Source organism: Pagrus pagrus (genome assembly GCF_965226575.1).
Source record: "Pagrus pagrus genome assembly, chromosome: 21".
NCBI lineage: Eukaryota > Metazoa > Chordata > Actinopteri > Spariformes > Sparidae > Pagrus > Pagrus pagrus.
The window spans coordinates 16,976,047-17,003,371 of record NC_140208.1 but is presented as its reverse complement, the minus strand read 5'-3'; the positions used below and the strand labels follow the sequence as shown (position 1 = coordinate 17,003,371).

Below are 27,325 nucleotides of genomic sequence, written 5' to 3'. Positions count from 1 at the left end.
AAAAAAAGAATATTTCGGAGTTTGTATTATTACCTCATTAATATTGTAAATATTAAAATTCAGAGTTTGAATTTCTTCTCCAAAACGACATAGTGCCTCTTTAATGTGTTTTTTTAAATGTGATGAACTGACCAGGGGAATGCTTAAATGCATCACATCTCCCTTTCATTCAAAAAAGTCTGTCAATGTGAATATGTGGTGTTTACAGTTGAAAGGATATGTTTTATAGAAAAATAAAGGATTTTAAAAAGGGGAAAGACATTAAAGACACAAAACATTACAGTCTGACTACTCATGAAACTTTGAAAACTCTCTAAGTAGATTTCTTTGGCTGCATTCTCAACTATTAGTACGTTTTAAAGAGCTATGTAAGTGTGAATTTTGTCAACATTATGTGTAACTATTAAATATCATGTTTACATGGACAGACACTCCTCCTACCTCCCTGCAGCAGCACGTTAGCACAGCCCCTCAGCTGTTAGCCTGGAATTTAGCTACTTCGATGCTAAGGAAGTAGCTAGCTAGCGGTGTTTACAGAGCATGTCCATGGACCGAAAGTGAAGCTGGCGCTATCCAAACCAACCATGTTGACGTGAGATAAAACACTGAAAGGCAGCTATGTGTGACCTCGACTAGAAGGTAAAAGAAAACGATAAGTGTAAACAGCTTTAGCACGTAGAGAAAGCGGGAATAGATAGGCAGGTTTGCTAACACTGGGCACTGACGTAGGTTAGCATGCTAACGTAAACTTGTTCATTTGAGTCGTTTTCGCAGACACACCCTGCGTTATTTAGCTCAAAAGTCTTCACAGTGTTTAAACTAAACGCACAGAAAAACTTAATAGGGCTTCTTGTTGAGTTTGCTACCTGTTCGTTGAGAGTTTCGACCATAAACACCTGTTGTGTTGTGTCTCTTGACGCTGCCAGGTGAGACATGGATTTCCTCACCCTGTTCGCCATCTACGTCGTGGTGGTGCTGACATGTATAGTCCTCGTCTGCAGGTACTCAGGCCAGCAGCAAACTCCATTTAGCATCGTCTTCAACTGTGTAGCAAAGGTAAGAAAAGAAGCATTTTAACTGTGTTTCCACGACCCGACACTGTGTGGCGCTGTTCCACTGGTTTTTACATCAAATGTCTTCACAGGTAGTTTCACCTTTTACACCAAAATGGCTCCAGAAGTTGTCACAGTGGAGCTTACACAGGCTGTTCCATCAAAGGTTTGTGGTTAAATGAAGTCAATATATTCTGTATTATGTTCTAATGTTACATGTTACAGCTATAATCCTGCATATTTGCCTTCACTCTTCTTCGTCACTTGCTTCTAATTGCAGGAACAACATGTTCATCTACCTGCACTTCCTGCTGGAGGCCGCAGTGTACGCAGAGTTCACCTACGAGGTGTTTGGCTTCTGCAGGGAGATGGACACCACCCTGACCAGCCTGTCGGTGCCTTACGTCCTGCTGGCCGTCAAGACCTTCTTCTTCTACCTCTGCATCAAGAGAGATCCAGGTCAATTTAGCTCAAGCGTATTCAAAATGATCTCATCCTGGCATGCTCGACATCCATTCTTCGTCAGCGTGCTGTCATATTTTGGAGTCTGAGGAGTAATTACACGTCGTTTTCATTTTGTCACTGGGGGGCTAAAACAATTTTATGGTTATCAAGGGACAGGCGGCACAGCGTCACCCTTGGTGCAGTAAAGCAAGCAAATGTATCCTCATGTGAGTCCACGTCTTGGGAATGCCAGGTGTAGCTACTGAGCTCATTTCCACTCTCTGTTCTGTCTTCTGTTATGCTCCTGACACCAAACTCGACTCAGAACATCTGTCTCTTTTCACATTTTGGTTTAGTTTACATTTGTTTTAAAGCTGCAGTTAATAGAAATATTATCGAGAGTGTAATATAGCAAAGTGTAATATCCAAATCAAAGCAGCTGGAATTGTTTTCATAAAGGTATCATTTTTAAAAGTACTGTAGTGCTGCAGAGATGCCCCGGCCTTCAAATCCTGCTCTCCTGTATATGTTTTGCTTTACACTATAGTATTTTTCTCAACTCTCTCCTCTTGACTCTTGCAGGCACAGTGACAAAGAAGAAAGTCGCCGGCCAGCTGCACATCTATCCGTATGACAGGAGGCTGTTCCACCCGGGAGTCTCCTGTCCAACCTGCCAGCTTGTCAAACCGGCTCGCTCCAAACACTGCAGTGAGTACCGGCTGTTCGCTTCCCTTTGGGTTTGATAATTAAACAAACATTGCACTCATCGTTGCTGCGCTCGGTGCTCACAGGAAAACGCTGTCTGTGTTTCAGGGGTCTGCAACAGGTGCGTCCAACGTTTTGACCACCACTGCGTCTGGGTGAACAACTGCATCGGTGCTCAGAACACAGGTTACTTCCTGCTTTACCTCTTCAGTGTGTGCGCCATGGCAGGCGACATCGCTCTGCTAACAGGAGACATGCTGCTTCATGCCGTGCTGAGGTCGGGGCTTCTGTCGGCCAGTTATATAGATGATCACGGCCAGCAGCAGCCAGCGGGGCCTCTGTTTGTTGTACAGGTGAGACCTATGACTGCTGACATACTGTGTATTACATATGTTGTATCTCATGTTGGACTTGATTTTAATTTGCCATCTGTCCCTCCAGCATCTGTTCCTGACCTTCCCCCGGATCGTCTTCATGTTGGGATTTCTGGTCTTCGTCTTCTTCCTCCTGGCGGGTTACGCCCTGTTCCATTCCTACCTGGCCCTCGTCAACCAGACCTCCAATGAGTGGTACAAAAGTCGAGGCTACGTCTGTCAGCACTGCCACCCAACTACAACGGCAGACCACCTCTGTAACCCGGCGCCAGACCACTCTAAAAGACACTACTACAGCAGAGGGCTGCTCCGAAACCTGGGAGAGATTTTCTTCCCTCTGAAACCTGTTCGGAAAAAAGACAACTGAATAAAGACACTACCTTCTGTGCTGTTATGCTGCATTTACTGTACATCTCCTTTTGTTTACTGTCCTGAAGAACTCCTGCTGACTAAAGAAATAAAGTTTATGTCAGTGATTTCAGTACGGGCTCTGGTGTCTATCTCCCACAAGGTGTCACTAACTGAATCCTCTGACAACATTAGCATCAACACAGAATTAATCCTTGTTGCATCGGATTATTGTTAATCAAATGTTCTACCTGACAGCTTAGGATACATCATTTAATTCCTTTTTATTCTTTGTTCCCCATCAACTAAAGCATTAACACTTCCAACGCTGGAGTAAACAACATATATCCTCTCATTATTCTCTTGAAATGTCTTTAATACATGATGAAGGAATTGGAGTTAGAAAGGAATTATTTTTTCTTTTTTAAATTATGCATGGGTATATTTTAAGGGTAGGTAGAGGGCAGATAAATAAATAAATGATTTCTAAAGTTAAAATTGCAAAAGAAACTCAGTATCATGCTTAAAATACCAAACACTTGTCAGATGCTGCAATATATTGTTCTCCTTTGTATATTTAAAGAAAAGAAAAGATTAAATCTACTTCCTGGAATCCTTTGTCTGGGACACAAAGGCATGTTTTCAAATGGTGATCTAGTTGTAGGTATGCAAAACATTTCCATACACAAGTTTACAGACCATACAATGACAGAAACATAAAAGGAGTGTTCAAGGTCAATGGGAATTTTCATTTTTTCATTCTATGTCTAAAGCTTTCATAGCATTATGGGTAACTTTTCCCCCTACATTTCTTTAGCATAAGGCTCTCATTGTTTTCCTACTTTTTTAAATTTAGTAATAGTTATGAAACTTATAAAACCCCAGTGTCGTGTCCCAGTTATTTGAAAAATTACACGAACATGTTTTGAGGCGGGGATAGTGACAATCTCTTGACCGGAAGTGGGACGGCTCTTCTTCGTGTGTGTGGTTCCTGTCGCTTTAAGCCGGTGCGGAAGTAACTGCAGGATTGGAGCAACTCTCAGAGAAAGGTCAGGCTTTCTATCAGGCACAACTGCAACACAAACCAAACCGGTTGTGTTGTTTCCCCCTCACAAATATAAAGCTCAGGGTTTACGTACAGCACGACGTACTTTATGACAGCGCCTGCCAGCCGTCCTAACTCCGCTCGCAACGTGCACTGACGGGCAGCTTTTGGTTTTGAAGTGTGACAGCGGCTCGGCTGAACTCGTCCCGATGTCTGGGTCCAAATGTGCTCGGCTGACCGGAGCGTTAGTGAAACAACTGCTGGAGTCGGTGGACTGCGTGCTGTTTGACTGCGACGGGGTCATCTGGCGGGGGGACCAGGCCATCCCCGGCGCCGCGGAGGTCATTAACCTGCTGAAGGAGAAGGGGAAGAAGGTCTTCTTCGTCACCAACAACAGCACCAAGACGAGGAAGATGTACGCCGACAAGATGACAACTCTGGGGTTCAACGCGAAGGAGGAGGAGGTGTTCGGGACCGCGTACTGCTCCGCCATGTACCTGAAGACGGTGTGCAAGCTGCAGGGCAAAGTGTACCTGATAGGGAGCGACGCGATGAGGCAGGAGCTGGAGGCGGTGGGGATCCAGCAGACCGGGGTGGGGCCTGACCTCATCACCGGGAAGCAGCTCGACTGGGCCAACGTGAATCTGGACCCCGAGGTGAAGGCGGTGCTGGTCGGCTTCGATGAACATTTCAGCTACATGAAGCTGAACAGAGCCCTGCAGTACCTGAGCCAGCAGGGCTGCCTGTTCGTGGGAACCAACAGGGACACCAGGCTGCCCCTGGAGGGAGGCAAGGCGGTGCCAGGTAGGGGGGCTCACTGGGTGCTCCTGACCACATTATACATGGTGGCTTGATGCATGTTGACCAGATTACCAACAAGATTGCCCTTAAATACACAATGAATGATTCAATTATATTCTATGACCTGATAAAAAAAAAAAAAATACAACTTAAAGGAGCAATATGTAGTTTTGGGGAAGAAATTTAAATCATAAGAGAAAAATCTTCACATTTTTTTATGCCAAAACAAAGTAAACAAACTTTATTTGTTTTCATGACTTAAAGGACAACACAATTTCATACTGTTTTACTTTGTTTATATGTGGCGGACCCTGCCACCTTTCTAGCTTCAAACAGTAAACACCTTATTTTCCTCTGAGAACAGCTTGTTTATTAAGTGTTTGTGTTATTACCTAATTATTATTATTATTATTGTAAATATTAAAATTCCGAGTTTGAATTTATTTTCCGAAACTACGCAGTGCCCCCTTTAAATGTTAAAGGGTATATTCACCCAAAAATTTAAATTCAGGCATTATCTACTGGCACCCATGCCGATGGAAAGTCGGGTGAAGTTTTATAGTCCACCAAACATTTCTGGAGCTTCACAGGAAAACGGAGTTGCAGCGTTCTCCTAAACAACTGAAGCAGATGGAGACTTGTTTTTAAATGTAAAAAACATAAAACCCAAGTGTTCAAAAGCCCCAACATCCCTTACTGATTAGAAAAGATATTATTTCCCCTCCTAGACACTAGAGGTGTCACGATTCTCCAAATCCACATTTTCGATTTTGATTTTTGAATCAATCAGGTCATAGCATATAAGTTACTCATTCGTCATCTGGCCATGCCAGTACACATATCTTTTCTCTCATTGTGTTGAGGTTAGGATGGAGGCAAGCCGAGAGAGCTGAGGCTTATCAATACTATAATCGTACACTCTCATACTTTGCATACACTTGTCAGATGCTACACTTTCTCATTTGTATAAACCAAATGAGATGAAATCTTCATCCTGGAAAGCCTTTTGTCCAGGACACAAAGGCATGTGTTCTTGTTGTAGGTATGCAAAATGTTTCTATAGACAGGTTTTACATGCTTGAACCTACAACAATACAATGACAGAAATATGTCAAGGTCAAGGTCCCCTCTTCTCCTCCTCCCAGGTACAGGCTGCCTGCTGCAGGCCGTCGAGACAGCGGCCCAGCGCCAGGCCGAGACGGTGGGCAAACCCAACCACTACATGTTCGACTGCGTGGCCTCCCAGTTCGGCGTGGAGCGCGAGCGCTGCCTGATGGTGGGCGACCGCCTCGACACGGACATCATGCTGGGCTCCAACTGCGGCCTCAAGACCCTGCTCACTCTCACGGGAGTCAGCACTGTGGCGGACGCCGAGGCCCACCAGAAGAGCGGCTGCGCGGAGAGGCAGGGGATGGTGCCAGATTATTACGTGGAGAGCATCGCTGACCTTCTTCCTGCTCTGCAGGGATGAAACCACAGTGTGGCTCAAGGAGTATTCACATCTAAAAAGGGAATATATTTTATTAATGTTAATATGACGAAAATCATCTCTATAACAAAGTCACAACCAAGCTGCCAGCTGCCGTGTGACAGAGGAGAAAAAGACTATTATTAAACTACACCATTACTAAAACCTGCTACGCTAATACTATATTGATATTTTATTATTAATAACACAAGAACAATGTTTTCCAGTATTGTTTCAGTGTATTTTAAGTGTTCAAAAGACTCAAGGAGTACAGCGTATGTTCTTTTTTTTAGTAAAGTGAGTTTAAAGGGGCACTATGTAGTTTTGGAGAAGAAATTCAAACTCAGAATTTTAATATTTAAATATAAATGAGATAATTATACAAACTCAGAAATATTTATCTTTTGATAACTGAATAAACATGCTGTTCTCAGAGGAAAATAAGGTCCCCAGAACACTGTTAGAAGCTAGAAAGGTGGCAGGGTCCGCCACATATAAACAAAGTAAAACAGCATGAAATTGTGTTGTTCTTTTTAAGGTAAGTTTGTTTATTTAGTCATGAAATCAAATACTTGGTTTATTTAGTGTGTTTAGTCATTTAGTTTTTCTCTTCCCAAAAAAACTACATAGTGCACCTTTAAAATCCTTTACCCTGTCTGTGATGCAATCTCCACTGAGGCAACTACAAGTCAAACACAAAGAGGGAAATGAGCACGCAACATGTGTGCTGACAGTGTGGTAATATATGTGTGTTCAGGTTTACAGCTCTGCTCCAAAGTCTATAAATAACAGCCACACAATGGGGCTAAACGGCACTGAACGGGTCTGGGTTTTTTTTAATGTTATTTACACACCTCACACTCGCAGTTACTTTCTCGGGATGGTGCAATGATACCTCGTTTTCTCACGTCATTTCTGAAACCGTCATTAACAGACTGCCATACATGTTGTAAAGGTAATCCAATCTTTCTTCTACCATGTTTTTTTTATGACTTGTCCTCGACTCCCAGAATCACTGAAAGCAATGTTTGAATTCGTAATAAAACACAAACTATCTTCACCAAATCAGCGTCTGCTCTCTGTGGTTTACTTCAAAGTGAACACAGCAAACTTCCCTCTAAGTCACCTTGGGCTGTCATCAGCTGGAAGCCTCAACAGTCACAACCATGCGCTTATCACCTCTCACCTGATGAGAGAGGCTTCCCAAGCTGCGCCTGCCTCACCCCTTTGTCCATTGTCTGGTCCTGGGGAGGGTGGCCAATTCCTCTAAGGGAAGTGGAAAGATGGATAATGTTCGAGAGGCATATTAAGTCGTATCAGGCAGGGGAGACATAAAAAAAGGAGGAAATTACCGGAAGACAGAAGTTGAAAATTGAGTCTGGCAAAACGCAGAGTTTTGTGTGAAGTGGGTGACTGTTTTGGGAGGGAAACGGTGAGGCCAAAGGAGGAGGAGGAGGAGGTGGGTGAAGGGGGGAGGAGGAGGTCTGCAGGGACAAAGAGAAGCTGGCCAGGTGTACCGAGTCTCAGTCAGCGCTGGTCATGATCGCAGCTCCATGCCGATAGCTGCGAGAAGGGAGCAGTCCGAGTGAGGAGCCGTCAAGGGACACAGGATGGTGAGGTGTTGGAAACATTCAGACAACCGTTTGGAGGAAGCACAGTGCACGGTAAGCACATGGCTTTTAATTTGAAGAGTAGGTTCTGACCAAGGAAAAGTGCATATTAGCTGGTAAATGGGTTAAGGCAAGGAAACTTTTGCTACACTACAAGCGTAGAGTAATAGGACGTGATTTAATGTTGATGCTTCGAGTACAAATCTCAGCAGCCAGTCAAAATGAGGTTGACGTTTGTGTTTATGAGATGATGAGCACCGTTTTAAAAGCTTGTCACTGGTCCTTGTGTGTGGACACGTCTTTTCAGGATGGGGACTCTGCTGCGTCCTCCCAGTCCCACTTCCCACACAAAGCATTCTGGGTCATCCTCTCGGCCTCTCTGCTCCTGATCATCGTTGCCCTCGGCTTGACGGGGCATCTGGGGCAGTCGCAACCTCACTCTCAGGTATACATGGCTGTCGAACCCTCAATATTGTCCCAGTGGGTATTTCGGACCTTGTTTACATCAACATGTGTCTTTTGCTTTTGTCAGTCTTCACAGATTGTCCGGATCACCGTTCCAGATCAGACTGGGGTTCTGATCAACCAGTCGGCCGTTGTGGACCAGCAGAATGACCTGGTGACCTTCTGTGTAACCTCACCAGCAAATCAGACGTCCACTGTGCTCTTTGACATCAAGCATGTACGTCTAAGTGATACGCATAAGATTTGTGATACCGTACTGTCTTATATCCATGTGTTGGTGTTTTTCCTTGGAACATGATGATTAATGTTGCTCCAGGACTATCACTGTCTGCAACTGACCAATCATCTTTTTGTAATGACATAGCTTTGTGACTCAGTAAAAAGTGAACAAGTTATCCTTCCTAATGTTGTGGTTAACACAGTAAAAGGGTCTATTTTAACCTAAACCATCTCTTCCTGAAGTATTTTAGTTCCCTTAACCCTAACAAAGTACTTTTGTTCACTAAACCTAAACAAGAAATTTTGTTGGCTAAGTATTTTAGATCCCAAAACATAACCAAGTATATTTTGGTCGTAAAACTAACCTAGTATTTTAGTGCCCTAAACCTAAACAAGTATTTCTGGTGCCTAAACCTAACCAATCTGTGACAGAAAGCAGGGAAAAAAATAATCAAAATTGAACAAGTGAACTTAATTAGTGCAAAAATAATTAGTCTACATTATAACATTCAGTCTCAGATGGGACACAACCCCGGTCCCCTGGGTGAGGGTTTATATACTCAGGCCATTCAGCCACAGCAGCTTGCTCACAATGCGTATTTTGTTGCTTTTTGGCTCTGGAGCAACATTTATTATGATTTAACTTAATGTTACACTTTGGACCAATTGTTTTTGCACCAAGTTCATTTATTTTCCTTTTTTCTCCTGCTTTCTGACGCAGATTTTTTTTTAGGCACTTTTGGAGAACTAAAAACTTGGTTAGGTTTAGGGAACAATAGTACTTTTCCAGTCAATATAATGACACAAGTTCTGTTCACAATTCTTGCAGCCTTTGGGCTATCTAGTGAACCAGCCATCATTTCCAACAGTTTTGGGCGGAACTATCATAATCAAGGATGTGTCATCAATAGATTGTGCTGAACTGCCCACTTTGGTTCCCTCTATTTTTTGGCTTCTGGCTGGGAACCAACTTACCAGGTTCTGAACCAATTAACTTAAGTTGAAAAGTACTGAACAGTACAAAATTAGATGCACAAAAGGGAGCAGAACCGTTCCATGTTGGCAGAATAGTGTGCATGCCTGGAAAAAAAGTGTCTGCACATCACGTTGGGGAAACCTGACTGATTGTGTGCTCTTGTGTTGCAGGGTTTGATCTGTTACAAACCTGTGGACCAGGAGAGCTGCTTCCTGCGAAAGATGGAGAAGTCCGACTACGACAATGTGCACTCCCTCCTCCACGAGTCGACACACAAGGTAACGGGTGGCGACATTTCAGCACGTGAGAACCGAGCAGCCGTGTCATACAATAGGGTTTCCCTCACTGCGTCCAGGACATGTGAGACTACAAAGCTCGACATGAAAAACGTACTAAAGGGTGAATAAAAGAGAGAGAAAGTGGTGGTTGCCCTTTAAGCTCTGCCAGGTGTTTCAAAAGCCGCCCGGGCTAATGAGTGAATTGGCATTTCTGACTCATAACAGAAGCAAATGCACCACTGAGCCAGGACCTGCTGGGTCTCATAGGTTTTTTTGCATGAGTTCCTCCCCGCTCCGTACAAAGAGAGGGGTGAAAGGCAGAGTCTTGAAGAGTAAGTAGTCTCCCTCTTTGCCTCCACGGCTGAATTCCTCAGCACATCTGATCCCTCCAGGCCCCCTTGGTGTTGCCCGGGATCTTCTTACAGGAGGCAGTGAGCCTGAGCCCTGATGTGGGCACAATGGCCGCTCTGTGTGAGGGATCATTGGCTTTTAAGACTTCACTGTTGGATTAAAATACAGCCTGTGGCGAATACCTGGATCTGTAATATTGACATCCGTAGTCAGTCTTAATTGTGATTTGACAATATGTGCAGGTGAAAGACCACCGCTGAGTTGTGGGACCTCGCAGGTAAACTGAGATGGAGTCTTGTTTCTCCGTCTTATCATCTTTTGCACAATAGCTCATTTCCACGCATCAAAAGCTGAGTCTCTGAGTTTTTGTGATCCGGTCCTGCGGTGTCACGTATCTCATACAGCTCCTCGGTATTCAAACGTAGCTGTTGATTGCGGTCATTTAATCTATGATAGCAGGTCCAGGCCCTGTATGGATGGAGAGTAGCTGTGGATGGTCCTTCTATTCTGCAGCACAATGGGCTTCTTGGTTGTAACGTGACCCACTCGAGCATAACAGCACTTTAAGTGGTTCACTATCAGAGCCAATCAGAAGTGTAAGTGGTGCAATTACACACAGCCTTTGTGACGAATAAGAGCGCAAATGTGATGCCGTGTTGACCTCATCAGCGAAGATATCGGGCTAATAGCAGCTTAGGTTTCAGCCTTCCTCATATCTCACTCGCTTATTCATTTTACATTCAGTATTGAGTTGAATATGATTTCTCACACTTCTTAAATGACGCCGCAGCTTCAGAGTCTCTATTCATTCCTGCAGTTTCTCTGTTGTTGATTCTCTGTTGAGATGTTGTGATTACCGTCCTCTGCAGAATCATTTCCAGCTGTCTGGGAACGAGACCCAGAGGCAGACAGAGTTCCTGGGAGTGCTGGCGGCCAGTCAGGTGGACGTGTCCACGCTGGAGGAGCCTCTCCAGGCTCTGTGTCAGGACAGGTCTATCCACTGGACCAAGAGGGCCGAGGGTAAGAACAGCCAGACCTCACAGGCAATAACATCAAATGTTGTGTTAAAAAAAAGGCTCTGACAAATGTGAGGACAATGATCACAAACAACCGTTAAAGATTCTATATCCCCCGTCACGCTGGACAAAAGAAACACTAACACCCACCAACATCTGCCTTTTGTCTTGTCTTTGCAAATGACTCTGCAGTAGTCACCGGTGTTTATCAGCAGTGAAGGAAACATACCACCGAGGTGAACTAGAGAGACCACAAATGCACCATCTACTCTCGTTTGATTGACATTTGCTAAAAGCTACAGTGCCCAGCTGCTTCATTAGCCACACCCTTTCTAACAGTACATATATATAAAACATATATCATACTATATATTTTTAACTTGTTTTTACGTATCCATTTCTTCCGTAGAAACAACTGGGCTTCAAGCAGACTGCTTAAGACATGGTTCAGTGAAAGACTACAACATTATTGGTTTTGGTCTTTTAATGAGATTTACTGAAAATAAGAAAAATATCAAATTTTTCGACCTTATCTTTTAAATCCTTGTCCAATAAGTAAAACAAACAACCACTGATTTCTAAAATGGTCTCATGGGAGTAGCAGAATTTCCCCTGCCTAGAGAGAATCAAGTAAACCTTTACTTAAAATCAAACTAGTGGGGCTACAACTAATGACTATTAGACTATTATAATTGTAAGTACAATATCACTCAGTAGAGCGCATACCTCAGCCAAGGCCCAACAGTCCCATAATCCAATATCAAATTTGATAGCCTTATATCACTCTAAATTTTAAACCACCCGTAACTGCTTACCATAATTTAAAATCACCAGATCTAGGACCAGCACTCACTCTTAGATACCAGTCACCAGAGAAATTAACGAAAATGTTGAAAAAAGCCCTAGCTTGCAATTTTAAAGAAAGCGAGTAAAACAAGTCCTGCATCTGCCCCTTTATCAAGAAGTCATCTTCAATGTATTTGTTTTGTCTGACCACAAAACCTAAGGATATTAAATAAAAGATAGTGAACTGAAAGCGTCTCATCTTATTATGGAGTCAGTATGCACTCCTAATGCATCACCTTGGAATTATGGGAAAATGGCCGAACACACATCATGGTGATCCACTGTAAATTTTTATTTTTGACATTTTGGGTGAAAATGAATGAATGAAAAAATGTCATCTTATCATAATATTAGTTAAGTATGCATGCTAACACACCAGTGGAGCTCAGGGATCCATTAGTCAGTTCCCACAGACACTGTATGCACACAGCTTTTAAATTTAGTCAGCTGGCAGCGTGTCAGGCTGAAACCTAAGCTTAATCTATGATGCCCAGTGACCTTTACACTGATGCAGTAAATGACAGGCTGAACGTTACACTTGTACTCACTCAACCGTCTACACTGGGGTACAAAAACACAATAATCAGGCCACTGACTGAGCCTGAATGGTTTCTTATGTTTGTTGTTTTTTTTGATGTGTGTCCTGTGTTGTTTTCAGGCCCGGGCAAACAGAGGCTGGTCTACTTCTGCATCGACATCTGCTTCCCCAGCAACATCTGCGTGTCTGTGTGCTTCTACTACCTACCAGAGTGACTGTGTATTCTCTTCCTCTCCTCCCAGCACAAGATCAGGGAAACAAAGTTGTCTTTTTAGCTCCCTCTACAAGAAAAAAACAAAAAAACCGACAGAACAAAAGCCAGCTTTGACTGTTTCCTTTGTGCCATACAGCCGCCAGTAAACCAGTGAAGCAGCCAACTCTCCCAGTCCGTTTCCATCCTTCCGAGAGAGAAGAGATGGAGACAGGCTGTCACGTTTATCGCCAGAGCCCCGTCGTCACTCCCTTCATGTGTAATACCCTCTCTGGTGGCACACTTCAGAGATTACAGAAGAAAGATCCCCTTTTTTGTGTTTCCTGTAACCCACTGCTGCAGTGTAATTATGTGTAACTGTTCCTGTTGCGATCTGAGTGTTTCAATCCATCTAATAAAAGACTGTTGTGGATTTTTTGGCCACTGTTTCTTCAATAGAATGAAAAAAGGAGAAAACACAAGCTGTAATTATTTCTATGAATGACGTCTTTACTGTGGATTCTCTTTATGTACATCACTTTCTCTTGAACCTCGCTGACCCACATGTGATTATTAAGAAGAGCACAACTTTGAATTAAGAAAATTAAATGAATCAAACATATCACACATGAGAAATACATAAATTCCACAGCACATCCAGGTAAAAGTGAATAATGTGGTCCTTTTGATATAATAAATATGGTGCTGTATAAAACTGAGTTGAAGGTGAAATGGAAATTAAAAACAAAGGGATCGATCATTCTCACATATTTCAATCAGACCCATTTTCATACTGTTGGTACATACACTTTTCCATGTGCCCACTTAAAGTTGCTGCAAAATGGTGTGCTGTTCCTTTAAGCAGGATTTGGCCTGTACTCTCCTGTTTATACTTACAGGTACCTGTCAAGGAAGAGCCCTGTAGACATCCTGGTGGCTGAGATTCATCGTAATGTTCAAACACTTTCTCAGGATGATCATTTCTGGGAAAAATGTTAAAGAACTCCAACTGATGCCGACCGCACATCTTCCAAAGAGTCCTCGTTCCACCTCTGCACACACCGTCTCCTCACTCTTTCTTCTTCCTCCTCCTCCTCCTCCTCCTCCTCCTCCTCCTCAGCCCAGCACACTGTCATTGAAGGCCAGACACACCACGGCCTTCTGGTGGCCGCTGTATTCCCTCTTGATCTCCCCGGTCTCCACGCACCACAGACGAGCCAGGTTGTCTGAGGAGGCTGTTGGATGGAAACAAAGAGTCAGAACCTGATATTCACCTAAATATAAATTTACACTCAAGTTATCAAACCTCTACCTGCTTCCCTAACAGCACTTAGTACTTTCGGAGCGGTATTTAGGGAAACAACGTTTACTGAGAAAACTTTCACAAACTGTTTCAAATCCTTATCAAAATGACTAAAATGCATCCTCTTTGTTAACCCTCCATTCCTGTCCTTTGCTGAGGTTTTTGCCATTTTCACTGATTGTTATTTTTTAGTCGACACAGCGTTCAATAAAATATTAAAGGTAGATTAATTAACTTCAATTTACATTATTTAGAAGTGATAAATTTGATCAACCTTTGTATTTCCACTGGACCCATTACTCCCTGTTAATGATCTTTTCATTCGCTCCTGAAATGAGCAGCACTTTGTAAAGTCTGTTTCAATCTGAGCTCTATAAATTCATCATCGGTCGCCCTACTGACATTTTTAAATGTTACCACTAATGATGGTTTACAGGTACGTGTGATGAATTAGTGGTACAGGCGCTATAAATGGCCTCAGCCATGCGTCAGGGTCACATGTTAGGACAGCTGTTCTGATGCTGTTGCAGAGCCTCGCTGATGCAACAAATCTTTTCAGTTTTTCTTCTTTGCTATTCCTTTCATTGACAGATAAACCTCCACAGACTTTTATGAATCTGGCCAAGACAATTTAATGAGTGTAAGGCTAGTCGCTGACTTTGCCCTGTGGTGATCACCCCTTTGCCATGTTTGCTCATGTACTGACCAGTGACAATATACTGGGAGTCTCCAGAGAAAGCGCAGTCCCACATCCAGCCTCGAGACGTCTCTCCGGGATTGTTGCTCTTGATGCTCAGCTCTGTCATCAGCGAGAAGTTGGACGTCCTCCAGATCTTACAGGTCTGGTCTGCTGAGCAGGTGGCCAACAGACTGGAGATGACAACAAACAGGAAACAATCAGTATCACTTGAACAACATCACGGCAGGAAATCATCTTTCTTATAATTGTTTTAACAATAGAAAGTCTTATAGAGGCACTCACGTGGAGTCAGGGCTGAACTTGCAGCGGAGCGAGTAGCGTTTGTGTGCAGGAATCTTAGTCTTAGGAATGAGCTGAGTCACTTCATCTCCGATGCCTCCAGCGAGGTTCCACACATAACAGTTCCCCTGTTAGAGGAGCACAAAAGGAACGAAAGAGGCCGTTTTAATCATTTCACTCAACTTTAAACAAAAAAGGGCAGCCTGTTCAAACTGTTTGGATACCGACCGAGCTGTTGACTGCTGCCATGTAACTGGCATCTGGGTCAATGTGAACTGAGTTGACTGAGACCTCTGGCTCAGGAATCAGCTGTTCATTGTGGTCGGTCTTCAGATCCCAGATATGAATCACTCCGCTCTGGTCTCCGACAATCAGCTCCGCCTAAAAAAAACATACAACACTGGCTGTTTACAGACTTGTTTGAGCAGTAAGCACATACTCTAATTGTTTGACAATAACGTTAAAACCAAACATACATGTTAGATCCTCGTCTCACCTGGTTTGGATGCAGGCAAACACAGTTGATTGGAGCATTGACCTGGAATATCCTCTGACACTGGAGATTTCTTGACCTCAGATCCCATATGCGAGCCATGCAGTCTTCTCCTCCCGTGTACATCCAGCGTCCATCTTCATGGAAGCCCACAGATGTGATGTTCTTGCTGACGCCATCGTAGTTGATCACCGGGTTGGGGTTGTTGGAGTTCAGATCGTACATGCGGATGTGCTGATAACCTGAAACAAAGAGTGTGAATTTATACGAATACAATATTAATGAGGTAATAACACAATCTCTGAATAACTGAATAAACAAGCTGTTCTCAGAGGAAAATAAGGTCCCAGAACACTGTTTGAAGCTAGAAAGGTGGCAGGGTCCGCCACATATAAACAAAGTAAAACAGTATGAATTTGTGTTTGTGTTTGTGGTCAGTTTGTTTATTCAGTCATGAAAACAAAGAGAGTTTGTTTATTTAGTTTGTTTAGGCATACAAAAAATATGTCAATGAAAATCCTTCTCTTCTGATTATAATGTCTTCCCCAAAACTACATAGTGCTCCTTTAACTGTGCAATGCAAGCTGTGTATAAAACATGACACTAATATGAGAAATGAAGAAGTGAGGAAATGAGGTTTGAGAACAGTTCTTAACCAACCTGCAGCTGCAATCATACTCCTGTCAGGTGTGACCTCAAGTGAATTGACTTGCTGGAAGCAAATGTTAAGGAAGTGGATTGTTTGGTTTTAGGTTGTTTCTATATTTTACAGCTCAGTTCAAATTTGCCAATTTGAACAAGTCTCTCTTTGTGCTGAAAAGCAGTGGGACACACTGTAGTGATGATGCCATCTACAGACAAATCATGGAGCTGCTCCAGAGACAGTAAACAACAGCTCCTTTAACAGCATCCATGTCAAATTTACTGAACCATGAGGGAAATCAGCTCCTCAATGTGTCAGCTGAAACTCTAATCTTGACTTTGGGTTTCCATGTAGGACAGTATGTCTGTGTTTATGATCTGTCTACTGTCCAAAATCATTTAAATACCACATTGATTTGTCGTTGTAACCGTCGGTTAGTCAGAGTAAGGATACAGAGTCCTGGTGCTGGACCGTCCTGGTGCAGATCCCGCTGTGGGCCTGCCAGAATCGGACCGTGTGGTCGTATCCAGCCGTGGCCAGAATGACCGGGTCGCTGCCCACCGTCCCCTGGTTCACATTCATGCTTCACTGCTGGCTGTCACTGCTCGGAGTGAGGCATGTATGACACTGCAGAGAAATATAGGAGACAGTCAGCTGCTGCAGTTTTCTGACTGCTGTTAAATGTCAACTTTCAACAGGGACGTGGTTTATTGTGATACTGTGGAAATAAAAGACACAACTTCTAAGGTTAAGGCTAACGTTAGCAAAGCAGCCTCGCGATGTTAAACGGCTATGCAATTCAGACACTTTGCTAACGTCTCTACTTCAAAGCTAACACATTGTGACTGTCACGATAGTTCACTGTGTGATAACATTTGTGTCAATTTAAACTACGTGGCTACAAAAATTTGACAAGTTTTGATTACCTTCAGTTGTTCGTGTTGACCACAAATCAGTACGTCCCCGTAGTGTGTCCCCTCAGCAACAAACGACGGTGATTAAAAGGTTCCGTGTTGATAACATGTGCTTTGCCGCCACCTACTGACTGATTTCTATCACAGCAAAATGGTCATTGTCAAGACTGTCAGAAAAATGTTCATTCACTCAAAAATAGCATAAAAATTAAGAACCACGGTAAAAGTATTATGCAGCATGTTCCCTTGCATTATCATTATTGATGAATTAATGTGTACAGCATTTTAAACGTATAATATGTAAGAATCAGCCACCTGTCAAAGTCATAAAAAAAAATAGGCAGCAGCATAACAGCAGAGTAACCGCTAACTGCTGCTAATTGGAGCTGCCCATAGCTAGTTAGCTTAATTAGCAGTGCAGCTAGCGGTCTGGATTTTGGCCACAGACATCTGGGCAGGGTGTTGGCGTTTACTCCCCTAGCGCCGGAGCTTTAGACCGAGAAAGGGCCGGGTCCAGCTGGTCAGCATGCTAATTTCAGTAGATATCTCTGCAACACAGTACTTAGAAGTCATAACATCAAAACTGTCATTTCTTCACAGTATGTTGACAATTTCTGCTTGTTTGTGTTATGTTTTCAACAAAAATTCGTACATACAGCGCCTTTAATGTTCCAGTTGGTAAAAATACAAATAATTTTAATAACTTTATATACTTCAGTGTCTTGATAATTTCCCCCTGTGGTTCTGTAAAGTCTGTAAATGTTCTTAACCAAAATTAATAAATCATAATTGATCTTTATTATATTTTGTATTAATAATCAGAATCTGCAAAGTAACCAGCAACTGAAGTTATTAATTGAATTTATAGAAGTAAAAAAAAAAAAGAAAGAAGAAAAAAACAGTATTTGCCTCTCAAATGGAGTGGAGTAGAAGCAGAGAGCAGCAATACACAGAATTACTCAAGTATAGAAGTGAGGTACCTTTAAAGCTGTGCTGAGATGCAGTCTATCAGTACAACAAAGTGTGTTTTCTAATATGGATATTATTTTAAATAAAAAACTGAATGACATTTGGTTTAAGTAATAACTGAGTCAAAATAACCAAGAGTAAATCTAACAACAAACTTAAATTAAGTTTTATTTGTAAGTGTGGTGTTTTCTTTAATTAAATATCCGTTCATGGAAAAATATATTTGACATAACATATCGACAAATGACTGATTTACACTGGTACAACAGAACGTTCTTTAATAAATATATTTAAATAAATAAGTTAAATAAATACATAAATAATGCAGAGAAGGCATCTATCCTCAAAACACAAAGTCAACATGTGTAAATGACTATGGTCATTGTTAACATCTCAGTCAGAACAGAACCACACAGCAGTGAAAGAAGCCAAATACAACGTGCGCTCTCCTGCTCAGTCGGTGCGAGTTGTGATCACAGCCGCTGCAGCAGGGCAGACATGTGCTGCTTCACCTCTCCTGGATCAGCCAGTGTGCAGGCCAGGATCACCCCTCTGATCCCACTCCTAATTTTAGTGGACGGGAGGATCTACAACATATCATAAGAATCTTTAAACGTGTGTTTTTATAGCTCACCCTCACTGCAGCAGAGCACTGAAAGCCACAGTACAGTACCTTCACATATATTTTGCATCTCTCCAAAAGAAACTTCCACTTCATTGCAGTCCGCTGGTCATCAGTCAACATGGTAAACTCGTCTGTCTGCAACAGATGATGTGAAGAGCACAGATGCTAAACCTTTCATAACACTAGTTTATTTGATTTATATAAAATCTGACACAACTTTCTGGAGCCTAACTTAAAAGCTCTCCACAACAGCATAGTCGGAAACATATTTTGTCATGAACCGGTATTCTTCTCTCCTCTCTCATGTGATCTTATTCATATAAATACATGCAGAATTAAGGCTGAATAATCATCCCCATGTGAAGTTGTACTAACTGTGTAGCCGAGTGCCTGTTCTGCCACGGGGCTCCTGAGGGCGCAGCCGTGCAGGGTGCCAGTGTGGTCTGTGAAGTCCACCAGCAGGTCGAAGCCTGTGGAGGCTGAAAAGACCTGATCTCTCCCTGGACACAGCTGGTTGGTGCAGCTCTGTGCATCTTCAATCACCTGAAACTTACACCTGGAACTGAGACAGGAACGAGAACAGACTGAGCAGAGAATTGTTTATTAGATGAATGTGTTTATTCATATGATTGATGTGGAACATCAGAGTTGTGTTCATATTTGTGTGAGCTCACCAGCGAGTCCTGATGACTTTTGAAACAGAAGAGTCGAGGTCGAGTTTGGAGATGAAGCTGTATGTGATGCCAAAGAAAGCCTCTGGGTTCTCCTGAGCCTTCTCCTTAAGCTGAGTCACTGTGTACACATCAGTGATGGAATCCACTGCACAGACAGAAAGAGCAGCACAACCTCACACATTAATGTCTGCAGTCTGTCTCTCTCACAGGCTGCTCTTGTCAATGACAATTATCAGGAACAATTAAGGACAGGATGGTGATAAACGTTCTATCTTTTTTAAGAAGTACAAATGAGAGCACAATATCCACCTTAAGTCCAATACATGATGAGGGAAAAACTACACGTATGATGCATAACAAAGAACAATTTTCTAAAAAGATTTCAGTGAAGATTTAAAAACAATCACACTGACCAAATGTACTCTCATGAAAAGAGCAAAACAATCAGTCTGTTAGTTCCTCTATCAATACTGCTTGATTCCCACAAAATCAAATAGCTCTCAGCCTCCAGGCTCATTTGGTCTTACTGAAGATGTAAATCTTTAAAACTGACTCACGAGTCAGTCCAGTTGCCAGGATGTAATGTTAGCAGTCAATGTTTTTGCAAACTAAAGATACGTCCAAGGTTAAAGTGTGTACCAAACGTGGCAGATCACTTTCACAGTATATGCTTATTAGCTGTCTTTCACACCAGGAGGCTGAGGGGACGATGGTGCCATTATTACAGCCAACAAGGCTGCCAAACGGCCGACCGCAGTGAGAGTCACACCAGTAGATATTTTTAATGATACCTGGGGAAATTTCTGGCTGTTTTTGTGGTGACAAAATGAGGTGTTTTGATCAGGAGACCTCAGGATATTTTGAGTCATTTTTGTGGAGTAAAAAGCGGGTGTTTTTTTAAGGAGACCTGCAGACATTTCCATCCAATTCTTAACCCAAACCAAGCGGTTTCTGTGCCTAAACCTAAACAGAGCAGTGTGACAAGAGAGAAATAGAACCTTTAAAATTAAACCTAAACAAATGTAAAGTTACAACGTAAAGAAACGTTAAGTTTCAACTTATCTGTGGTTTAGCAGAAATGTACTTAGCCGACATTTATTCTGGCGATTGGGTTGCATAAATATATAGTTTACTTTCTAAAAGAAGGGTTAGTCATTTCCGAAGATGGATGGGCACAGCGGTTTTTAAGAAATGTTACTGTAACAGGAGTGAACTGTGCTTTTGAGTACAATTTTCCACCCAGTGATTTGGTGCTAGTGTATTCACAGCACAATGGTGATATATATCGAATCGACTGAAAATCAAGTACTTGTTCCCATTTATTCGATTGAAACAGTACAAAGACTAATATACAAACTATAATTAATGTTTTAAATATATGCTTATTCTGCAACATATTTAAAACAGGGACAGGGGCAACAAAAAACCCGGGAAAGTTGTGGAATAATCCAAAAACACAGTTCACAGGTAAACAGGTTCATTGGTATCAGGTGATAGTATCATGATGAGTGAGTGTGAAAGGGGCATTCTCAAAAGGATCAGTCGTTCACAAGCAAGGATGGGGTGAGGTTCACCACTTTGTGAAACACATGATTGTATAAAGGATATTACTACATGGGCTGAGAAACTGTTTGTAAATGATTACATCCTGTTTTTATTTATGTTTTACACAGTGCCCTGACTTTTTTAGAATTGGGGTTGTAGTTTTGGTCTTTTCATTGGATTTGTTGACAGTGACAGAACATCACAACACTTGTTGTTTTAAAGAGTTTTGAAAAAATATGATTTGGGACATATTGTGGCCAGAACTGAATCATTTTACACTTTTACAAGTTACCTGTATCATAGATATTAACATTATAACTCGACAACTCCACCCGAGGAAATTTAAAAGAGAGACAGAAACGCAAGAAATAGTAAAAATAAGAGCCAACACGGGGAATATTGTACCTAAAGACACAGCAAGACTTCGACTCATTCTAATAGTACCAGTGTAAGAAGAATTACCAGTCACATCTTCTGGCTTCTCATCTTGATCCAGTGCACCAGACTCTGATGCTTCTTTAGCGTAGCTGAACAGCAGGCTGGCCTCTCTGGTGTCTGACGGCAAATGATTGACAGCAGCAAAATGACAATATTCTACTTCACAGCAGGAAGATGATGTGTTTTTCTTACACTGCACACCATGACTGCTTGGTTTGCTCCCAAAATAGCATTTCATTTCATTTGATCAATTGAATGCTAAATAGTTTTGTCAGATCCTGTGTGTCTGTGAATGCTGCTGTGATATCTTACCGGGATTGACAGTGATAATGGTTTTCGAGTTAACGGTGGCTGCCATGCTGTTGCGAAAGCTGTCAAAGCTAATCTTTGCATCGGCTATGAAGAGCACTTTGAATGGAGAATAAAAGTTAAAACAACAGTAAGTTATCTTAAACATAAACACACAGTTACAGCTCAGATATCCGCCTCCACGCCTCTCTTCAGTACAGTGTGTTAATGGGATGTGACAGGCAGGAATAACAGTGAAATAAAGATTCATGTTGCGGCTGGGAATGAGCAGAGGTTGTTAACCTACCCGTCTCCTTTGGTATCAGAGTTTGCACGAGTTGAATGGCCTCTCTGTCCCAGCTGTGAGTGAAACAGAGGTCAGGGGGAGCACAGTGAAAATCAAACACACATGCAGGTTAATTTAAAGCTTCATGTCACCGGAGTACACTTGCGGTAACTTAAAGATACATGATGGAGATCCACTGAGTTGGAATATGGCACAAAAGCAACACAAGTAATAAATCTTTAGTCATTTTCCAAATGAATAAATGAGCGTGACGCACCAGACGAGCGGGAAGGAGGAGACAGAGTCATCAAAGAGCTTCACTTCCAGCCTCTGGCCTTTGCGTCTGTCTGAAGTGGTGAACTGCTTCGGCTCTCCGATCTGTACAATGTAAACAGAATCATCTGAAGTTCCTATCGCAGTATCTCCACTTCCTGTCAGAAAAGCACTGACATGAAGTTCAGGCTCTGGCCCCTCTCTGAACTCTGAGGCAGATCTTTGGGGCCATTATGGTAAGTCGGCATGTTCCACGCAGACAAAACAGACACAATGTGGTCTATTACGCAATTTATAAGATACGGATTAGGTCCATTTATAAACTTTGATATGCATGATTTTTAAATATTTGCTCAGCGTCCGCACTCAAGCTGTCAAAAACGTCCCACTTCAAGCTTATCAGGCCTCCCACTCTGGCCTCAGTGAGAGCTTCCAGGACCTTTCCATGACTGAGGTTCATAATGCCACATTGGACGACGTTTTAACAACCGTTTCCTTCTTGTTAATGTTGTTTTTGAGTTCAGGAAACTTTAACAACCCATTTTCCACCATAGCCGAGCTCACTGCGGAGAAAAAGACAGTTGAAAAACCACCATTTAATGCGATCAGTGTGTAGAAAAATCATGGTTTCTAAATGAGTCGATCAATTTTCCTCATGTTCCCTGTTAGAAAAACACCCCTAAAAATGTTCATTACCAGTTGGAACCATGATTAAGTAAACGACCAACACTTCGATGAATGTTAATCATGGCTGTTGGCCCCCGAAATCTTCCCAGCTGGATTCAAACTCAGTTGGTCATTTAAACATAATACAAATTTGAAAAAACAAAAACGGGGCATTGAAAAAATAAAATAATAAAGAAAAAAAGTAATTGCCCTCAGTTCAGAGCTGTGAGACATATTTTTATGAAGAAAGCGGTTTTCTCCACAGCTACAGTCCCTGTTAGTCCTACTGGATCAAAGTGCTGACACCAGTATTTTGCATTTTATTAGAATTGTTTAATTTCAAGATGTTTTGTGTCTATATATAGTAAAATCTGATGAAAAAACATGCCTGATTTAAAAAAGAAGAACGTTTGTAATTAAGACACCATTTTAATAATTTGAGAAATGATTAAGGTTTATTGACTTATATAACCTTTAAGCTTAGGTTGAACAGATTTTAGAGAAATTAAGCATTTAATGATAATCTAAGAAATTAAATTACAATAAGCAAAAATACTAATGTAGGCACTGAAAGACCATTTATATTTCAGAGTTCAAAGGGTTAACAATCAACCAAACCAACCACAGAAGAGGAGCAGATACCTTTTTCTTCACCAAGACTGACTTTAACACAACAGTATGAAAAGAAATTATCTCTTCTGATTCCCCCAAACCACATAGTGTACCTTTTAACGTACAACGTAAGGTTTAATATTTGTGAAAATATACTCCTTTGCTTTCTTGCCGAGAGTTAGTTAGTATGTCATGTCTGAATGTGGTTAGGTAACACTTCTAAAACTCTTTAAAGAATATGTCATATCTTGTTCTGGCCACGAAACAGCCAGGCACATAACCCCCATTGTTTCTCTACATGCATACAGAAAAGCATTCTGGGAAATGTGTCAACATTAATAAAAGCAGATGAGGCAGGTTGGTGGAAATGTGGGCACACTAAACAAGTTAATTCAAAGACTGTGAAAGTGAAAGTGCGAATGCATTCAAATGTGAACTTCTCCTTCAATGCTAATGAACACTGACAGACCGTGGCCTTCAGGCGCCTTACCGACTTCACTGCAGCCAGTACATTTATCACCGTGCCATCCAGCTTCTGCCCGTTGGCCACAATGTCTCCCAGAGAGTAAAAATCTCTGGAGTCCTTCACTGGCAGGTGGATCAGCGGCAGGAGCCTGTCCATGGTGTCAGTGTCAGCACACAGATACACCTGGGAGTGAGCCTCCGCCACCAGCAGCCTGTAGAGGCTGAGACAGCAGATACAGGCACTTTGAACCAGTAAGTCTGTCAGACATTACACACGGTTACATCATATTTCACACAGCGTTACACTGTGTTAACATCGCTACCCTACAGGTATCTAAAAGCACCGCAGGGTGAGGATGACTTAACATCTACTGAGAGTGTTAATTACCTTGGTGTTGTGGGACAGAATCTCTCTCCTTTCTCTGGGTCTTTGGTTGCAACTAAAGGATTCTCGATGGTTACTGAAAAAGTAATAAGAAACAACTTTGTTCAAGGAAATAAAGTTCATGTTTTTGTGCCAGATTTCAGGTTATTAAATATTCTTTTAAAGTTTGTGTTTTTTATATTTGGTGCAGCTTGATTTTCATTTGACAAGATGCAGATTTCACTGTAATTGAAGATTTTGCAATCAAGGGCAGTGACTTTCTTAGTTTAATTTGATGACATTCAAGCACTCAAAATGGGAGAGTTTAGGAGTAAATAGGATTAGTGATAAATCAGGAAACTACATAATGATAATTATAAAAAAAAATCCATGCACTTCTGTGGCAATCAATAAAAAAGATGTTTAAGACTTGTGGGAACTTCCAGAGTGATTTCCTCACCACAGTCTCCAACGCTGAAGCTGCCGGAGAGCACGTTGATGTATCCATCGTTTCCCCAGGCTGTCACATTAATAAAGAAGTCAGGAGAGTCCTTGACTGTGAAGCTAAAAGTGAATCTGTCCACACCAATATCTGAAAATTAGACATACAGGTTAAGTCAGTGTTGCAGGTCAATGGAAAATAAGAGGAGACGAAGGCCCAGAGAGTGGGTATTCATTGATCTGTTCTCCAGAAGAGGGGGCTGGTGTACAACACACTGAGGTGTCAGTGACAGCTTGGGTGACCGCATATAGAAAGATACTTACTCTTTCTGTCAGGAAAGCTTTTTACATCAGATTTCCCAATGACGATGCCGGCCACTTTCTGAAAAACATTACAAGGATGATGACAGTGAGCAGACTTGTATATTTTGAGAGGCGAACACAGCTTATAAAGCAAACAGGCCTGGAATAACATTAAACACTGTTACACCAGTGTCTAACCACAATTAAATTTTATCACTCCTGGCTATAAGACACTGATTAATTTAAAGTTACGGCTGTTGTAAAAGAAAAACACATTAAATTGCTGTAACTGGCTGAAAATGATCTGAACTCACCGGATGGGAGAAGTTGGGATGCAGCTCAGAGATGGCGATGAAGGTGTGAGCAGCCATTTTGTTTCTTCATTAATAAACCTAATATCTAGCGCAGTTTTTATAACATTTACAGACCCTGAAAGGTGAAGGAAAGCAAATAAAACAGTGACAGTTAGCAGGTTGGTTTTAATTCCACTTGGGAAACTGTGTTAGACCCTCTGTTTTCTACAAGAGGTTAGCTCAAAACTAATACACAAGAGTAGCTTGTTGACTAATTTGTTAGCTAACAGTGAAACTAGTAATGTTAGCTGACTTGTTCACTGTCCTCACTCCTCTACATAGCCTACATACCTCTGACTGACGACATGAAGTGACTCTTTATAAGAATTATTGTCCCCTAGTTGGATTAAATCAGCTTGTACCTCAGACATTCAGCTGTTTAAAGCAGTCTTATTTGTACCTGGGTCTGTTTTCCTCGCAGTCTTTTCGCGGCATTGCGGGGCTCAGATGATGCCTTCACATGCAGTGGTAAATATAACAATTTCAAGCAAAGCTTATCTGCAGAGAAATGGATCAGTAAAAAATGCATGTTTGACAGAAAGAGGGTTTGTCACATGTGTAGGTTTTAGCCATCTGTTTAATAGTATCCTATAAAACTCTGTATTTATTGGTTCATTGGTTTATTTGAAGGATCCGCATTAGATGATGGCGTGGCAATCAGATCATCTCAATGTGGTCCAAACATGAGTCTATATTTGAGTATAGTTTAAAGGACAAAAATGATTTAAAGCTCATTTTCAGGTTCATAATTGTTACTAGAATAGGTCTACATGCTTCAATGTTCAAAAACACATCAGTTTTCTCATGCTGTCCAATGTTGCAGCACTGTTTTCACCCCATGTATGAAACACTCTCCCCCCTTACCAATACCCAGTGTGCTCCGATTGGTCAGCTCACACACGCCTGAACCAGCACCGCTAACAACAACAGAGCAGCTGTGATAAATCAATTCTTACCAATTCTACCAAATTATCCACAAGGCATAAATAACGCAAATGTGTGACATGGTGAAGTGGTGTGATGTCACAAAGTCACGGAATTAAAGGTGGGACTACAGACGAGGCGTTTCATGAGCGGTGTTTTCGTGGGAGAGAGGAGCTTCTGTTAGTGTGGACTTTGACCTTTTTAACTTTCAAGATCTTTTACATGCACTAGAGCCTATGCAAAACACTGAAGGCAATGAATTACCACCTCTCACTATGATCAGTTAAAATCTTTAGGATAAAACACCCTTTACACGAAGAGACCTGCACTCGCCTGATGTTTTGCCAGACTTTACGTGATGTTGCCTAGGAGGAAATCTATAATTTCAACACACATTCAGTACGGTAAACATCTGTACAGCTGTGCAAACATGCAGGAAATGGGACTGAACAATACAACTGCTGTCACTGATGGACCCGTTGACTGGAAGCTGTCACTTATACACACATTCCCCACACGCATGATATTTGTACACAATGTGAGTCACTTTTTTTCATACAGCGTAAAGCATCTCTGCTGCGCCTCAGACTTTGATATCGCCTTGATAATCCGTCCCAGTCATCATTCACAGCGGGGGATTTGTTCCTCAGACGGTTTTGCTGAGACGACTCTGACAGTTTCCTGGTTTGTTTTGATAGCACAAAGCTGTATCTGACATGCGATACTGTCTCATACACCTAGGCAGGGATCAAAAGGTGTAACAGTAAACCATATTCAGCTTCCTGCAGCCTTGTTCCTCTTCCACGGTGACTAATCCTCGCAGTCGTGCGTTTGGATCTGATATCTCAACCCTGTGACTAATGTTGATTTTCAGGCAGTAATACGTCTGTTGATGTGATTCTACGGTCAATGTGTTCCTAATCACTGATATGGAAGAGTGCAGCAGCTGCCGTGAAGGCATTCATAACACAGAAGCACAAAGTCAACACAGTGCGATTAGTCCTCTCATGTCAGCCTGGTGTGTAACGCTCCATCAGTGTA

The 27,325-nt window shown here is 42.0% G+C and overlaps 5 protein-coding genes across 8 annotated transcripts; 3 read left to right on the top strand and 2 right to left on the bottom strand.

Annotated features, from left to right (window-relative positions):
• The first annotated feature begins 456 nt into the window (after positions 1-456).
• On the top strand, positions 457-3,056 carry zdhhc4 (zDHHC palmitoyltransferase 4). Its single transcript, XM_084341590.1, has 7 exons — positions 457-639; positions 927-1,056; positions 1,145-1,218; positions 1,333-1,511; positions 2,079-2,204; positions 2,310-2,554; positions 2,643-3,056. The coding sequence occupies exons 2-7, from the start codon at positions 934-936 to the stop codon at positions 2,940-2,942; spliced, it is 1,047 nt and encodes a 348-aa protein (XP_084197716.1). The 5' UTR covers positions 457-639; positions 927-933; the 3' UTR covers positions 2,943-3,056.
• Positions 3,057-3,766: 710 nt separating this feature from the next.
• pgp (phosphoglycolate phosphatase) lies at positions 3,767-7,052 on the top strand. The gene is made up of 2 exons (XM_084342315.1): positions 3,767-4,772; positions 5,915-7,052. The coding sequence occupies exons 1-2, from the start codon at positions 4,178-4,180 to the stop codon at positions 6,238-6,240; spliced, it is 921 nt and encodes a 306-aa protein (XP_084198441.1). The 5' UTR covers positions 3,767-4,177; the 3' UTR covers positions 6,241-7,052.
• A 622-nt stretch (positions 7,053-7,674) lies between these two features.
• bricd5 (BRICHOS domain containing 5) lies at positions 7,675-13,346 on the top strand. Of its 2 annotated transcripts, XM_084342317.1 has the most exons (6): positions 7,675-7,901; positions 8,155-8,292; positions 8,380-8,529; positions 9,678-9,785; positions 11,006-11,156; positions 12,657-13,346. In XM_084342317.1, exons 1-6 carry the CDS (start codon positions 7,848-7,850, stop codon positions 12,749-12,751), a joined length of 696 nt encoding a protein of 231 aa, XP_084198443.1. In that variant the 5' UTR covers positions 7,675-7,847; the 3' UTR covers positions 12,752-13,346. The 2 variants fall into 2 exon arrangements, with proteins under 2 accessions (XP_084198443.1, XP_084198442.1); XM_084342316.1 differs by lacking the exon at positions 7,675-7,901 and having other exon boundaries at positions 7,923-8,292.
• On the bottom strand, positions 13,216-17,832 carry mlst8 (MTOR associated protein, LST8 homolog). The gene is made up of 8 exons (XM_084342314.1): positions 17,071-17,832; positions 16,598-16,771; positions 16,162-16,213; positions 15,505-15,743; positions 15,237-15,389; positions 15,012-15,136; positions 14,736-14,899; positions 13,216-13,961 (listed from the first exon to the last, which is right to left on the bottom strand). Exons 2-8 carry the CDS (start codon positions 16,724-16,726, stop codon positions 13,843-13,845), a joined length of 981 nt encoding a protein of 326 aa, XP_084198440.1. The 5' UTR covers positions 16,727-16,771; positions 17,071-17,832; the 3' UTR covers positions 13,216-13,842.
• Positions 17,833-18,171: 339 nt separating this feature from the next.
• meiob (meiosis specific with OB-fold) lies at positions 18,172-25,819 on the bottom strand. 3 transcript variants are annotated; one of them, XM_084342311.1, is made up of 14 exons: positions 25,761-25,819; positions 25,322-25,436; positions 25,029-25,086; positions 24,724-24,855; positions 24,288-24,360; positions 23,925-24,120; positions 22,161-22,261; positions 21,905-21,957; positions 21,622-21,717; positions 21,334-21,426; positions 19,327-19,471; positions 19,028-19,214; positions 18,701-18,787; positions 18,172-18,614 (listed from the first exon to the last, which is right to left on the bottom strand). In XM_084342311.1, exons 2-14 carry the CDS (start codon positions 25,376-25,378, stop codon positions 18,501-18,503), a joined length of 1,392 nt encoding a protein of 463 aa, XP_084198437.1. In that variant the 5' UTR covers positions 25,379-25,436; positions 25,761-25,819; the 3' UTR covers positions 18,172-18,500. The 3 variants fall into 3 exon arrangements, with proteins under 3 accessions (XP_084198437.1, XP_084198439.1, XP_084198438.1); XM_084342313.1 differs by lacking the exon at positions 25,761-25,819 and adding an exon at positions 25,723-25,745; XM_084342312.1 differs by lacking the exon at positions 25,761-25,819 and adding an exon at positions 25,652-25,742.
• Between the last annotated feature and the right edge of the window lie 1,506 nt (positions 25,820-27,325).

What these genes read in the sequence shown, in the direction of transcription:
- zdhhc4 (XM_084341590.1), top strand. Translation starts at nt 934, where the DNA reads ATGGATTTCCTCACCCTGTTCGCCATCTACGTCGTGGTGGTGCTGACA. An exon ending in GGCTCGCTCCAAACACTGCA is followed by an intron (nt 2,205 to 2,309) that starts GTGAGTACCGGC and finishes TCTGTGTTTCAG; the next exon opens with GGGTCTGCAACAGGTGCGTC. An exon ending in GGCCTCTGTTTGTTGTACAG is followed by an intron (nt 2,555 to 2,642) that starts GTGAGACCTATG and finishes CTGTCCCTCCAG; the next exon opens with CATCTGTTCCTGACCTTCCC.
- pgp (XM_084342315.1), top strand. Translation starts at nt 4,178, where the DNA reads ATGTCTGGGTCCAAATGTGCTCGGCTGACCGGAGCGTTAGTGAAACAA. An exon ending in GGGAGGCAAGGCGGTGCCAG is followed by an intron (nt 4,773 to 5,914) that starts GTAGGGGGGCTC and finishes TCCTCCTCCCAG; the next exon opens with GTACAGGCTGCCTGCTGCAG.
- bricd5 (XM_084342316.1), top strand. Translation starts at nt 8,029, where the DNA reads ATGTTGATGCTTCGAGTACAAATCTCAGCAGCCAGTCAAAATGAGGTT. An exon ending in AGTCGCAACCTCACTCTCAG is followed by an intron (nt 8,293 to 8,379) that starts GTATACATGGCT and finishes TGCTTTTGTCAG; the next exon opens with TCTTCACAGATTGTCCGGAT. An exon ending in TCCACGAGTCGACACACAAG is followed by an intron (nt 9,786 to 11,005) that starts GTAACGGGTGGC and finishes CGTCCTCTGCAG; the next exon opens with AATCATTTCCAGCTGTCTGG.
- mlst8 (XM_084342314.1), bottom strand. Translation starts at nt 16,726, where the DNA reads ATGAATGTGAACCAGGGGACGGTGGGCAGCGACCCGGTCATTCTGGCC. An exon ending in TTTGCCTGCATCCAAACCAG is followed by an intron (nt 15,390 to 15,504) that starts GTGAGACGAGGA and finishes TGTTTTTTTTAG; the next exon opens with GCGGAGCTGATTGTCGGAGA. An exon ending in CTCCCAGTATATTGTCACTG is followed by an intron (nt 13,962 to 14,735) that starts GTCAGTACATGA and finishes TCCATCCAACAG; the next exon opens with CCTCCTCAGACAACCTGGCT.
- meiob (XM_084342311.1), bottom strand. Translation starts at nt 25,378, where the DNA reads ATGGCTGCTCACACCTTCATCGCCATCTCTGAGCTGCATCCCAACTTC. An exon ending in TCCTCCTTCCCGCTCGTCTG is followed by an intron (nt 21,958 to 22,160) that starts GTGCGTCACGCT and finishes TTTCACTCACAG; the next exon opens with CTGGGACAGAGAGGCCATTC. An exon ending in CATTATCACTGTCAATCCCG is followed by an intron (nt 21,427 to 21,621) that starts GTAAGATATCAC and finishes ATTTGCCGTCAG; the next exon opens with ACACCAGAGAGGCCAGCCTG.